A 13,030-nucleotide genomic window follows, 5' to 3' on the forward strand; every position below is an offset into this window, starting at 1 on the left:
GTGAAAATTGTACCGGCATTACCAGATAACTAGCAACCCTTTATTGCTCAGTAACTGTTTTTCTCAATGTCTTTGTGTCTCAAAAGTGTTCTCTGTCAATTGACTGTCTGTTGTCGTACTAGAGCGGCCCCAATCACCGGAGACAAATTCCTTGTGTGTTTTTTGGACATACTTGGCAAATAAAGATGATTCTGATTCTGAATTGTCATGACTTTTATCCCCACGTACGGCACCCTTCTAGATACTTTTCAGGAAACTCACCTTTTTAGTCTAATGCTAAGTAGCCAAGGTTGGCATGGTTGCAAGATAAAAAGGATTGCTAAACAATTTATAATGCACATCAAAAACAATTCTATGCACCCCCCCAAAATGTATTGCCTTCTCTGAAATGTGTCCTGGGGATACGCAACACTGGCAAAGAAAACATACAAGGTGTTCTGACAAAAATGTAGTGCAAAATCATATATCGTCCACAGCAGTCTAGTTGTCAACAAAAACCGAATATGATAGGCAAAGGGAATGTCAAGATTGAACTGTGATTTATTTATTTTTTCTTGGATTAAAGTTCGAGGTTAAAGAGTCCATAAAGTGGTGAAGCAACAGACAGACTCCTTGAGTAAGTCTTGCAACATTAGCTTATATGGATCTCTTCTAATCTCTCCCTAAAATGTACTCAACAGTGTGTACAAAAACAGTGTTTCTACTATGACATGTTCATACTTGTCTGCACCAGACTGAAATGCGGGGCGGATCAGAGAGACTCCCATCATTCCAGAGAGGCATGTATAATTGCACCTCGTCCACACAAAAGGAACTAAAAAAAAGAGTCTCACTCAAGATGGCCTGCAGTTCTGCTCATCTACAGCCTCCTTTGCACATTTTGGACAAAAGAGGACCGGTTATAAAAACCCCCCAAGCTCACAAGAGCAGAGGTATACTTATTTGGAAAACGGATGGCTGAGGTCACAATCTGAATATAACTACAGCTGCTGCTGTGTGGGTGTCAAGCAGTTGTTATGAAGAGGGTGAAAAATCTGAAAAATCTTGTGAGCAGATGACAGTGTGGTTTGAATGGGATCACATTCTCATCCTTGCAGAAGGAAAATTGCAGGCGGTATAAATAACAGACCGCCACCATTTATGCATGACCATCAAGCCAACATAAAGCTGAATCCAATGAACACGAGCCTTGCAGAATCAATTTTAGGAAAATGTAACAAGTCATTATACAACTACATTGTGGGGTAAATCTGTTATCCTGTAACCATATGGGGTCTATTGCTGTAGATCAATAATTGTAGCGCATGTACGGCTATAGTGGTACATGGTGTGATAGGCGAAATAATTACTGCCTAAGTACAATTCAGTTGTATTTACCTTTTAAGTTCAATACATTTGCATTCAATCGTAAGGAACTATTTTGTTTTTAAACAATTAATTAGGTACCATATTCATTTAACTTTTATGTGCAATAGATTTCAATTGCAATACTATTTAAGTAGTTTTTTTATGTTGTGTTCAAATTGCGCATAATGCTAGTCACTTGCAATAATAGAGTTGTGCTCATAAGTTTATATACCCTGTCAGAATGTGTGAAATATTGGCAATTTTGGGGGAAAATATGAATGATGACTAAACAGGGAGCAACACCATTATTTTCTTTGTTTTGTTTAATGATTGTGCTCTTATGAAATGAAGATAAAATAAATATACTTTGCCTGATCACTTATGACGTCTTTAAAGAATGGTACAGATCTTACAAATTCTGCCATAGTATGTCAACTTATGAGCACAACTGTATTACATACACTTTTTATGTTTGATGAACAGCTACGCCAACTACGCTGCTGTCTTGCAATGTTGGCCATGATGGTGGTACTTGGAGAGCTAAGTATTTTTTTTAGGTGGTACTTGGTGTAAAACGTTGGAGAACCGCTAGTGTAGCTTATAGCCCGAGTGACACAAAAATAGCCTCCTTGCGTCACCTTATTTCTCCCAGTGCACTGATAAAGGGAATGGCTGATGTGTCCATTTGTCCCTGGCATGAAGCGCCCTCCCAGCCTCATGCCCACTCAGTTACATTGCACACATAGAGAGTCACACTCTGTGCCTGCCTGCCCTCGAGCAGTTTGCATTCTGGTGTCATCACAAGCTCTCAGCTGTTCCAGTGGCGGACTTGCTGACTGGACCCGCAGCAGCTGGCATAGCAATAACTTTCGCCCACATATCAGAACCGCACAAGAGCATCATGAATATTTGGGCAGGGTTGAAAATATGTGGCTTGTTATCATTATCGTGATGTACATGGCGTATGGTAGAGTGGAAACTCTAAACTGGAGTTCCAAAATGTCTCTGAATTGAAAATACATTTTCCCTTTTCTGTGGTGACTTTAGACTTGCCCCATCAGGGGTTGCTAAGCGAGTCACTTGCACGATAGGCACAGTTTTTATGACAGATGTCATTCGTGACCCACCCATTTTTTTTAATGTAATAATTAAGTAATAATCTTCTCAAGTGTAGAAATTAGTTAAAATATGATCAAAACCTTAGGATGCCATTGGAGCTGTATTGCGTGTAATGCGAGTCTGCTTACTTTATGTAACTTCTGCTGAATATTCTTCTTATCACTCACTCTCTTGTTGAGGCTTCATTTGGGAAAATTCTTCCCAAATATTATACAAACTGGACCTAAGGTGTCTTCAATGTAACAAGCCTTTTAATGCTATATAATCACTTAATAATCACATTGTGTTTCTTTAATCACCTACTTTATAACCATAAGAATAAACTAATCTAATTTAGATGGCCTATTAAATGATATTAATCTCTGTATTCTGAATCAATTCGAAGTATTTCACTGTCCTGTATTTATAATTGTCTTGGTTGACCATCCATGACATTGATAAAATATATATACAAAGGGAAATAGCAACAATATTCTCAAAATGTATTTTGGGTTACTTTAATGAATCTTTTAAAATGTTGGCAGTGTTTCTTAATGGCCATATATTTATCTCCTATAAGTTAAATTACAATTCTGAATATATTCACATAATGTTGTGTAACTGACAGGATAATGGAAAAACTACCATAGTAATAGTACTAATAGTAATAGTAGTAGTGAAATTGTGTTTATGGTAACTATGGCCCGCAAATGTCTCAATTTAAACCTTAACTTAAAGTCATTGTAAAGTGTAAATAAAAAATATTTTGTAGTTTTTTTGCAATTTTATTAAGGGATCTTTATATTTAGACTTATTTAAACCCCTGTACTTTTTGTTTTAATATTGTTAATATTGTAGTCTCCTTTAAGCAGCAGGAGGGGGTTGTAACGAAAAATACATCTTCAAATGCTCTTGAAGTTATTATGGATGAAAAGGCTGCCATTTAAACTTAATGTGTACCCTCTTTTCCCTAGGCAACATCATTTCCATATAACTGAAGTCAGCAATTTATATATTTTAAGCATGGAAAGTTAGTGTGACTCCAGGGGGAAACTATTGTGCCACAGTAACCATCTTCTCCATCTTAAAACATGATAGGCATTTTCATTAACATTGCATTATCCGTATATGTTTGACAGGAATGTCTTGTGAGTCTTGCACCCTCTTGGTTTTAGCTGCAGCAGCATTGTGTGACATGCTAATGGTGACCGTGAGCAATCTTAAGGTTATAGTGTCCAGGGCCTCGTAACTTGGGAATGCTCTGACGGGATGTTATTAGTGTCAAATGATGTCTTTTCCTTGAAGCACACACAATGTTTCACGCATCAATGTAAAGTTTCATTTCAGTTATCACAGCTATCTGGGATGCTTTACCTGCTTAGTGTATTGTGCGGATATTCCAGACTCCTACCTTTATGATGCGTTTGGTTGTAAGAAGGGGAGTCAGCTGGATGTCTTTCAGCTTCAGTTGTCCAGAATCATGCATGCCTTAGGAGAGACATCCTTGGGATATTTTTCATGAGTGTTTCTGTAATCATCATATTTCCACCAAATGGATGACTGTCTCACCGAGCCTCATTGGCCAGCAATGTTTCTAGGTAGATCTGGGCAGGCCTTCATGGTTACCCTTACTGGAAATCCCGTACTTAAGCAGTTTCCACCTCTTGCAGCGTGGATGTGGGGTTGGATTATGAGAGGCTGACTATAGAAATAACCACTGTAAAAAGAAAATGAAGCTAATTACAAGGTGATGGCCCGTCTTCACTGGGACAGAAAGACTTTGGGCCCGTTTTTGACCGAAAAGGGGACGCCCCAGCCCTTGTGAATCTTCTCTATTACTGACCTGCACAGGAGTAGGAAGTAACAACACAGTAGGCACAGAACCATATGATAAACACCGATTTGACTATGTAAGAAAATGTACTGACCTGTCCTTGGATGCAACAAAACCTGTTAGTGCCTTTCTTAGGGAAGGAAGGATTCATCCATCCATTTTCCTGTTTATATACTCTTTCATGGTGTTTAAGTGGGTCTCTGTGAGAGGCTGTGGCTATTCTGACAAAGAAATTGACATAGTGTGCTGCAAAAATAATAATAATAAAAAAATAATTATAGATTTCTTCTTTTTTGAGCATATTTATCACACCCTACATTTTCCAGCTCATCAAACACATGTTAAGATCTCACAAAGACCATCAAATAAATATAAAATAGTTTTGGAGTTTTGGAATGATTTTATTTATCTTTGGCCCAGACAGACAGAAAGTGTGATAAATATGCACAACACACAAAAAGTGTGTGTGTGTGTGTGTGTGTGTGTAGAGTCTTGTTGATAGATATCGAAAAAAAGCAGACTTGTGATGAGAACCTCATTGCTTGGGGTGAAAAGCCCTTCACCACACGTTGGTGTCTTTTGAAAATACATGTGAAAAATGCATTCTTTGGCTCGATCTAATTTTAAAAAAAATATAATAATAACCTAAGTTCACACAGTGTGATGGCTCATTTTCACTGGATCTGCTGTGCATGACCAAAAATTCCCTGTAAGACTTGCGGAAAGTTTGAAACTAAAGGTGATATGGTGGCAAAGGAGTTGATCACTACCTGTTTCCGTGGTCTTTTAGCGCCATCTGTCGGCGACGGTGACAGATACAATTGGTCGCCGCACGCAGCAATCCCGCCACCTTTTTTGTTTCTCCACGATCCATCATGGCGATGCACGCTAAGGCTACTCCGCCGCAGATCCCGGACACCCGCCGGGAGCTTGCCGAACTGGTGAAGAGGAAACAAGAGCTTGCAGTATGTTTATGCTACGACGCAAAAAAGGCTTTAATTGTGTTAATGCGCGGAGTCCCGCCTAACGCAAAACTCAAATGTTAATCATAACATTTGAACCAGGGTATTCACTGCTAGCTTAGGCCTTTCTTAATGCTAGGCTAATAAAGGCTACGTGCAATGCTCCGTTTCTTGGGCTAACAGTGCCTATATTGACAGTTAAACCATGTGTTATATATATTATGTTGCACATTGTCGTTTTAAAACCACGCACATTACAAGACGCTTGAATACGTTCCATTTGTCTACACCAGATAGCAGCTACATGTATACTGAGGTCCGCCTGAGCGTCAAGTGCTCGCGTGATTTCAATACCTGACGTCATCAAAGCGTGACAAACACCCAACCACCCAAGCTGTTTTTAAAAACAAACCTTTCGACTTGAAACAGTAAGAAATACGATGGTACACAGATACGTTATTCATCCTGTGAGGGGAAATTAAATAGAACATTTACACATCTATTAATAATACACCAAAACAAAAAAACTAAAGCCATAAAGTAAAAACAAATACTGTAGAGGATAAAGTAGCAATTATACATTTTCACTGTTCTATACAACTAAATATATTAACTAACAACTAAAAAAAAAAACTTGAAATTATTTGTATTATTGTTATATGCTTCTCAAGATTATAAAGCAAAACTTTGTCATTTTTCAATGGTGTTGCAGGAGACGCTTGTGAATTTGGAACGACAAATATACGCCTTTGAAGGCAGTTACCTAGAAGACACTCAAATGTATGGCAACATCATCAGAGGATGGGACAGATACCTTACCAACCAAAAGTAAGTTGTAAATGCAAGTACATACGATCTATATGTATTGCTTTTTCCTGTTTCTTGTTTCTTGTTAGTATGATATTACTAATCTGGATTATGATTCTCACAGGAACTCTAATAGTAAGACTGATAGAAGAAATCGAAAATTCAAGGAGGCAGAGCGTCTATTCAGCAAGTCATCAGTCACATCAGTAGCAGTAAGTCCATGTTGCTTTGTTTGACCTATTTCTGTACTTTATAAAAGAACTTGCATTTGACTATTTCTGTCTTTTGATCAACAGGCAGTGTGTGCACTTGGCGGGATACCAGATCACATGAACGAAAAACGCAAGTGAAGGGACGTGCGCCCAAAAACTGTGATGCCTTGCACATGCTTAGACCCTTGTTCTCTTGTCAGGTGAGGCGGGCAGCGGCACAGAAAGCGACGCCTCTCCGGACCTCCAGAACCAAGAGAACGAACCCAGCCAGGAGGACACAGAGGATGTCGACTCCAGCCTCCAGGACTTGAAACCCCAAAAAGCTGCCTCCTCCTCTTCATCTGGCAGCCATCACGGAAGCCATAAGAAGAGGAAGAACAAAAATAGGCACAGGTAGACAAAAATTATTGCATTTATATATATTGTTGTCAACCCTTTTCTATACAATAGTGAAGATCATAAACGAAGCATAAACAATGCTCCAGGTATGATAACCAAATGAAAAATGCAGGACTTCTCTTTTTCTAGTTAGCTTTAGCTACTTTGCTCCAACCTTCGTTCTTGTGCTGCATTCAAGACTGCTGGAAATTTCAAAATATCCAGTCTGGCGTTCATTCATTTTAGTTTTGGCAGTTGTTAATACAGATAAATATATTACCTTTTGAAATTATAAAATATAAGGCCCAGTTAAAGCACATTTAGAATGAGAGTGAATTATGAACGTGCCCTGAGTCCGTCAGTAGTGTAGAACTGCGTTGCAACATACTGAGAGATTTCTAATAGTTTGAGTACCTTATTAAAATGGGTGCAAAGTAAACGTGCCAATTTTAAACATTTCAAAATATATATATATTTTTTTTTAAATGTCAAAGACCCCACATTACGAGGAAAAAATGGGCATGCATCTGTTTATTGCTCTTATCGTGTGCAATGTAATCAAGATGACCACCAAAGCACACCACACAAATATTATCTCTGATGATAATGAGTCTTCTCCCGCAAACCAGATGTCTGGTGGAGTACCAAGACTGATGTGTGAGAGGCGACACGGTGCCACGGAGGCATCAATGCTGCCAGAAAATGCAAAGAAGAAAGAGTAGGAATACAAGTTAGGCTAATTGTTCGCTTTTCTGGTAACCAATGTTCCCTTGGTTATTCACTGTTCGTTCCTTGCAAATTCACTTATTCACGGATTTAAAAAAAATAATAATACAAATTTTTAACAATGTGTTTAAAGTCTGTTTTAATAGGTAAATCTAAAAATGCCCAAAAGTGAAAGAAATTAGACTGTTCATTGTGGATTTTTCACCTTTTGCAGGTGGGTCTGGAATGTATCCCCCATGATATTTGAGGTTCACTGTATGTCATATGCATACAATATAAAAAAAATAACATTGGCCCTGTGGAGGTACAGGATTTTTACCCAAGCTAGTTGTAACTACGAGGTCAGCACAGTTATACAGGGTGTAATTTTTTTTTAATTTTTCATATTTTCGGGCATTCCTCCTCTCACTACATATTAACCCAGCAGGCTCTCCTGCTAACGCACTGAGGCGACGCGTGTGTGTCACTCTGGACTACTGTTGGGGTTCAGACTTTGGTTGGTGAACTCACTAACAGCTGCTGATCATTTCCTTCCCCTGTTGTAATGCTGACTCCTCCCCCTTCCCCCCCAGCCCTTCTGCCATGTTTGATTATGACTTTGAGTAAGTTCTGAATTTTACTTCCTGCTGGTCTGCACAACCTGTCTGCTTCTAACCGCATCCCGTACTCGTCTCCTCTCTGTCGAGTTGAAGTCTGCTAGTTTTTGAGTCATGCTTGCATGTCTTCGACTGCTTCTCAGCATCCATCACCCCTCATTGCTTGCTACTGGGCCGGCGTCACGTCTTTTCTGATAACTCATGCAGTGTGCTCTTGTCAAAAGCAGTGCTGTTCTTGTAAGATGATGGGCTGGCTGGCTTCAAGTTTGTCTGCAGAAAAAAAAGAAAAAAACAATCTCAAAGTTTAGCGTTTTTGCTATGGTTTGGTTGTTAGGCTCCCTCATGGTACAGTAGTGGCACCGCTTTTTGTCATTGCTCTTAGACGTTCACCACTCCTCATATCTAAACCCAGCCTCTCTTTGTTGCCCATGCAGGTTCGACATGAAAGTGAACAAAAAACCGAGAGCTGTAAGTCTGCGTTGTCACTCAGTCATCTAACAGAAATGCTCAGCGATTGCTTCCTGTTTTAATTGTATCTTTTTAATTTGTTCTCCTCGTGCAGGAATACTCCACCTGAAAAAGACAAGATGTGGATGAGAGACTTTGTGAACGTCATATGGCTTCCCCCCCCCAGTTGTCATATTGCTGCTGTGATGCGTGTTCTGCTCAAAACATTCCCCAGCTTCCTGGCGTCCTGCATGTTACTCCACACCAGCCAGTAACATTTTGTAAAGTGTTTAAAAAAGACTATTTATTTTGTAGGCAAGCAACATATTTTCCTTTTTTTATTTTTTTGTGAACTCCATGTTATTGTGAATCCCCTTCAATCATCTGTATTTTTATTTTGTGGTGTTTTTCAAGAAAATAAAATACCATATGTGGGTATTTTTTTAATTAAAATGTGTCAAGTTTATTGGCAAAGGGTAATGGGATCAGACTAAAAAGAAAGATATGCTTACACGCTGTATTATTTTAATTTTTTAGAATAAACTACTATTTTATAAGTTTTTTTATTGTAATTTGAGAGCAGTTGTAATTGTATTTAAATACAATTGTAATTCTATGAGAATAAAGGTTTTTTTAGTGTTCCTCGAATAAAGCCTCAGGTTCACTAGAATAAAGGTGAATTTTATTCGATCAATTTTAATGTCATTCTTCAGGAATGAAGCCCTAATGTTAGTCCTGATATGAGATTTTAAGTCCTGGTACTGGTGTAATGAATATGAATTTAAAATTACAAGCAGTATAGAAAATGGATGAAGTTAAAATATTGTGACCAGGAACATACATTGTACCTGATTTAACCTGAGAACTGCTGGGTATCGTTGTTACATTTTTGTAAAATATACAGTGGGAATGTGAGTTCGTACTGTTTTCACACAACACCATCACAAGGAGCAGTTTAATGGGACATGTTGGCTTTGTTCAATTATTTGACCAGTGTTTTTGACAAATGTTTAAATTCTATTACCCGACTCATTCTAGTTTTAGACCGTTGCGTGTTTGTGTAATTTAGACAACATTTGTTTATATTACGATTTTATTCTCGTAACATGACATTTATCCTCAGAAAAATACAACTGTAATCTTGTAAAAAAAATGTGTCTTATAAATTCTAAGACCACGAGTCTGTTGTAGTACCAACAGTAATCTGTGAGAGGCAGCATTGTGCCACTGGACAGCCAGAAGGGAAGATGTAGTAAAAGAAGAAGCAAGGCTAACAGCTAACATGCTAACTACACCACGGGTGCAAAGTGCAAACTCTCAAACGTACTGTGACGAAAATGCATCATAAAAGCACGCAACCGTGACAATCTGGAGCTAATAACATGACAACAACAAATGTAATAAAATACATTAATATTCACCAGAGAGGCGAGTAGATCGTTACTGTTTTGCCAGTCGAAGTTGGCTCAACGAGTTTTGCTCTGCTTAGCCAACAAGACGATGGAAAAATGCTTCGTGTACATCATTTGCCAATTTGAAATCTTGACTGTTTAAACAAACTTGAACTCTTAATATACTTTCATTTACATTGGCCAGCAGTAGTGATTCTGAAGGCCCTGGGCAAATTAAGACTAACTTCCATGGCAAATAATATTTGAATTTGGGTCGTAAATAGCGGTCACTGCCACTGTTTAGGACGGCAGAGAAGACTTAGCAGTGGTGTGCACCCTGCTTTAGCGTAGTATTAATATTCCAAATATGCCCCTAATCTTTCACGTGAGAAAAAGGTAGCACATATGCATGACAAAGAAGCTGGAAAATGGAAGAGAGAACTTAATACTACGCTGGCAGACACGGTGATGGATAAACTGTGAAGTCTCCAAAATACATTCCCCGGTTTCATGCAGCGCCACCGCCTTTCCATCATAGAGTCACGTTTCATATGGCTCACGAGTTTCATAAGTAGTTTTCCTACACGGGAGCAGCGAGGCCTTCAAACTTTTAATTTTAGGGTCAGAAACTTTATACCGATGGTTAAATTATTGAGATGATTAGCTAACATGTGGCGGAGAGACAGTGTGAAAATCTTTACTGTTGTGCGGGATCATTCCCAAATGTACTGGAGCCACTTCTTGCACACTATGATTATGGCTTGTCTGTGTACAGATTCTGTCAGTTATACATAGCTTGTTGTGTAACACAAGCACAACACAGCTGAGGTAAAAAAAAAAAAAAATTTTAAAAAAGGGCAAGTTCCGAAATTTTGTTAAAGAAGGCGGGCAATTTTTATGCTACGACAGTTTGAGCTCTTCAATATGTCTGGTTTGGACGCACCAGATCAGATAATTAGATGCTAAGGCCAGCATTTATACTGTTTCACATTTTATTAAACCAGATTATCAAAGCAGTAACTTGATGAGTGAGGATTTTATTGTGACAAATGTATTTTGGCCTACCGTGACTCGGATACATGATGCCTGTTTTCAGTGAGACACCTGAGTTGCCGCTGAATCTTTATTAGGAGAGAAGGCAGTAAGTCATGAATATGCAAATTAAATCTATGATAATAAAGCTACGGCCTAACCGGGGTCCAATAATGTCCAATAGACATTTCATATTTTTTTGGTAAAGTTGAATTTAGATATATATTTTTTTAAAATCTGGAAATGACCAGTGTATGTTGGGGCTTTACGATACTTATAGGGGACACTTTAGTACATTAGTTCGGTGTGGAAAAAGCACAGTGAAAGCCCCTGACCTAAACCCCACCAAACACCACCGAAATTCTTACCGGTAAGCTAAGAAGCTGTTATAGTTGTAACTCACATTCTTACTGCACATTTTCATTTATTGTTACTTTCTGTTAAGGTACCGGGTCCCAGTACTTCTGTTCATCTAATGCAGAGGTGTCAAACTCAAGGCCTGGGGTATTCTACTTCATGTTTCTCCCTAAATGGATTTTATTTCTTTTTTTCGGCAGAAAAGCTGTCCCAAAATCGGAATTTTTCTTCCCTTTTATGCAGAAGTGAGCCACTGCATACTAGTGGATCAGGATTCCCAAATTCACCTATCCTCCATTATTCCCTGAAAAACACTTGGCGCCATCTTGTGGGATCTTGGTGTCAAGTGAACTATCTTGAAGTGAGTTGAGTAGTTTCATTTAGACATAAATAGGGCTTTGCCACGATTTGGTGGCATCTTTGTGTCAAGGAACTATTTTTAAATGAGTTTCTGAATTTCATTTAGACAAAAATTGGGCTTTGTTCACTATTCATTTTTCCGATTTTTGCTTTGACTTGTGGGTAAAAATTTGAGATAGGAGCGCTATATGGTGGCAATGAGCTCCACTTACTCCACAAACAAGCCGCAGTTTGGCTGATAGTGAACAGTTCTTCATACAAGAAGCTTCAAGCTGTTCAATGCCACGCCCAGTTGAATTTTACTGTTAAACTAAACACAAAACAAAGACAATTACACATTCTGTATTTAAAACAACAACGTAGCTTCGCCTTAAGTTTGCTTCGCTCGACGCGAACGTACACGAACGAACGAACACTTAACAATATTCACGGGCATATATTCTTTATCCTATGTGGAAAAACAACTATTACTGCAGCTTACTTCTTCGCTCGTGTTTGCATGATTGTGTTACTGTGGCCAAGTTGCACACACCAGGAGTCCCAATGAATTAGTCATGACGCACAAACTTTTTAATTCTTTACATTCTATTTAATTGTGTTATTACCATACATTTTTATAACGTACAATATTTCAGAGTGATATCTTCCTTATTAAGAAACACAGTTCGAAATGTGTTGTTTTATGGGGGGAGGCTGGAATGGATTAATAATATATCCATTCATTTCAGTGGGGATATACAGTATAACAATACAAATGTGTATATGTAATTATATGATGAGATGATTATACATTTTTATGATTTTCACAGTCATAGCCCTGTGAGGGAAACCATAACTACAATGTGGCTCATGATGAAAATGAGTTTGACACCCCAGATTGTGTGTGTCATGTTCTCCATTCCCCTTAAGGTTGCAGTTGAGGAGACAGAGCGGGAACAGGTTTCATGACTCAGTACCGGTACAGACCGTACAGTACCACTCAGCACGGTCTACGTAACTAGACCTGCCCGGAAACGTTTACGATCACATTACGCCACCTTGCACTTGTTGCGCTCGCTGTCGTGTTTGACTAACGAGGCAAATGCCTACTGTATGTGTTAGCAGCGCTTCCTGTCACGTCAGGAAATTCAACAATGTTTTTAATTGCAGCTTGCGGTGCTGAGCAGGATTCCGAAGATGGAACTAGATGAGTCAAGCGTTGTGTTTGGACGGTAGCTACACAGCAATTATCAAGAGAGTGACTGAATGGGACATTTATTTTTGTTTTCCTCTTGAGTGCAGAGAGGAAACGGTATTCTGTGGCCTCAAAGTGTTTGTGCTTGGTGGGATAGAAAATTGTTGGTTTTGAGTGACCTGCTTTGTTTTCTATATTTTACAAGCTGGTCCTGGAATCGGCATGACATGTTGTACTTTTTAAAACAAGCATACAGGCTGAAACATAGTGCTGAAAATAGCTACGGTTTCGTGTGATAAACTGAAGGTA

The 13,030-nt window shown here is 38.7% G+C and overlaps 1 protein-coding gene across 7 annotated transcripts; it reads left to right on the top strand.

The window, feature by feature from the left end:
• Positions 1 to 5,146: 5,146 nt before the first annotated feature.
• meaf6 (MYST/Esa1-associated factor 6) lies at positions 5,147 to 8,860 on the top strand. Of its 7 annotated transcripts, none has more exons than XR_009767250.1 (8): positions 5,147 to 5,244; positions 5,954 to 6,069; positions 6,173 to 6,260; positions 6,345 to 6,390; positions 6,461 to 6,653; positions 7,268 to 7,966; positions 8,395 to 8,428; positions 8,523 to 8,860. XR_009767250.1 is itself a non-coding variant. In XM_061664569.1 (8 exons), the coding sequence occupies exons 1-8, from the start codon at positions 5,155 to 5,157 to the stop codon at positions 8,535 to 8,537; spliced, it is 612 nt and encodes a 203-aa protein (XP_061520553.1). In that variant the 5' UTR covers positions 5,147 to 5,154; the 3' UTR covers positions 8,538 to 8,860. The 7 variants fall into 7 exon arrangements, 2 of the variants coding, with proteins under 2 accessions (XP_061520553.1, XP_061520554.1); XR_009767251.1 differs by having other exon boundaries at positions 7,268 to 7,860; XM_061664569.1 differs by having other exon boundaries at positions 7,937 to 7,966.
• Positions 8,861 to 13,030: the final 4,170 nt, after the last annotated feature.

Source organism: Phycodurus eques, chromosome 20 (genome assembly GCF_024500275.1).
Source record: "Phycodurus eques isolate BA_2022a chromosome 20, UOR_Pequ_1.1, whole genome shotgun sequence".
NCBI lineage: Eukaryota > Metazoa > Chordata > Actinopteri > Syngnathiformes > Syngnathidae > Phycodurus > Phycodurus eques.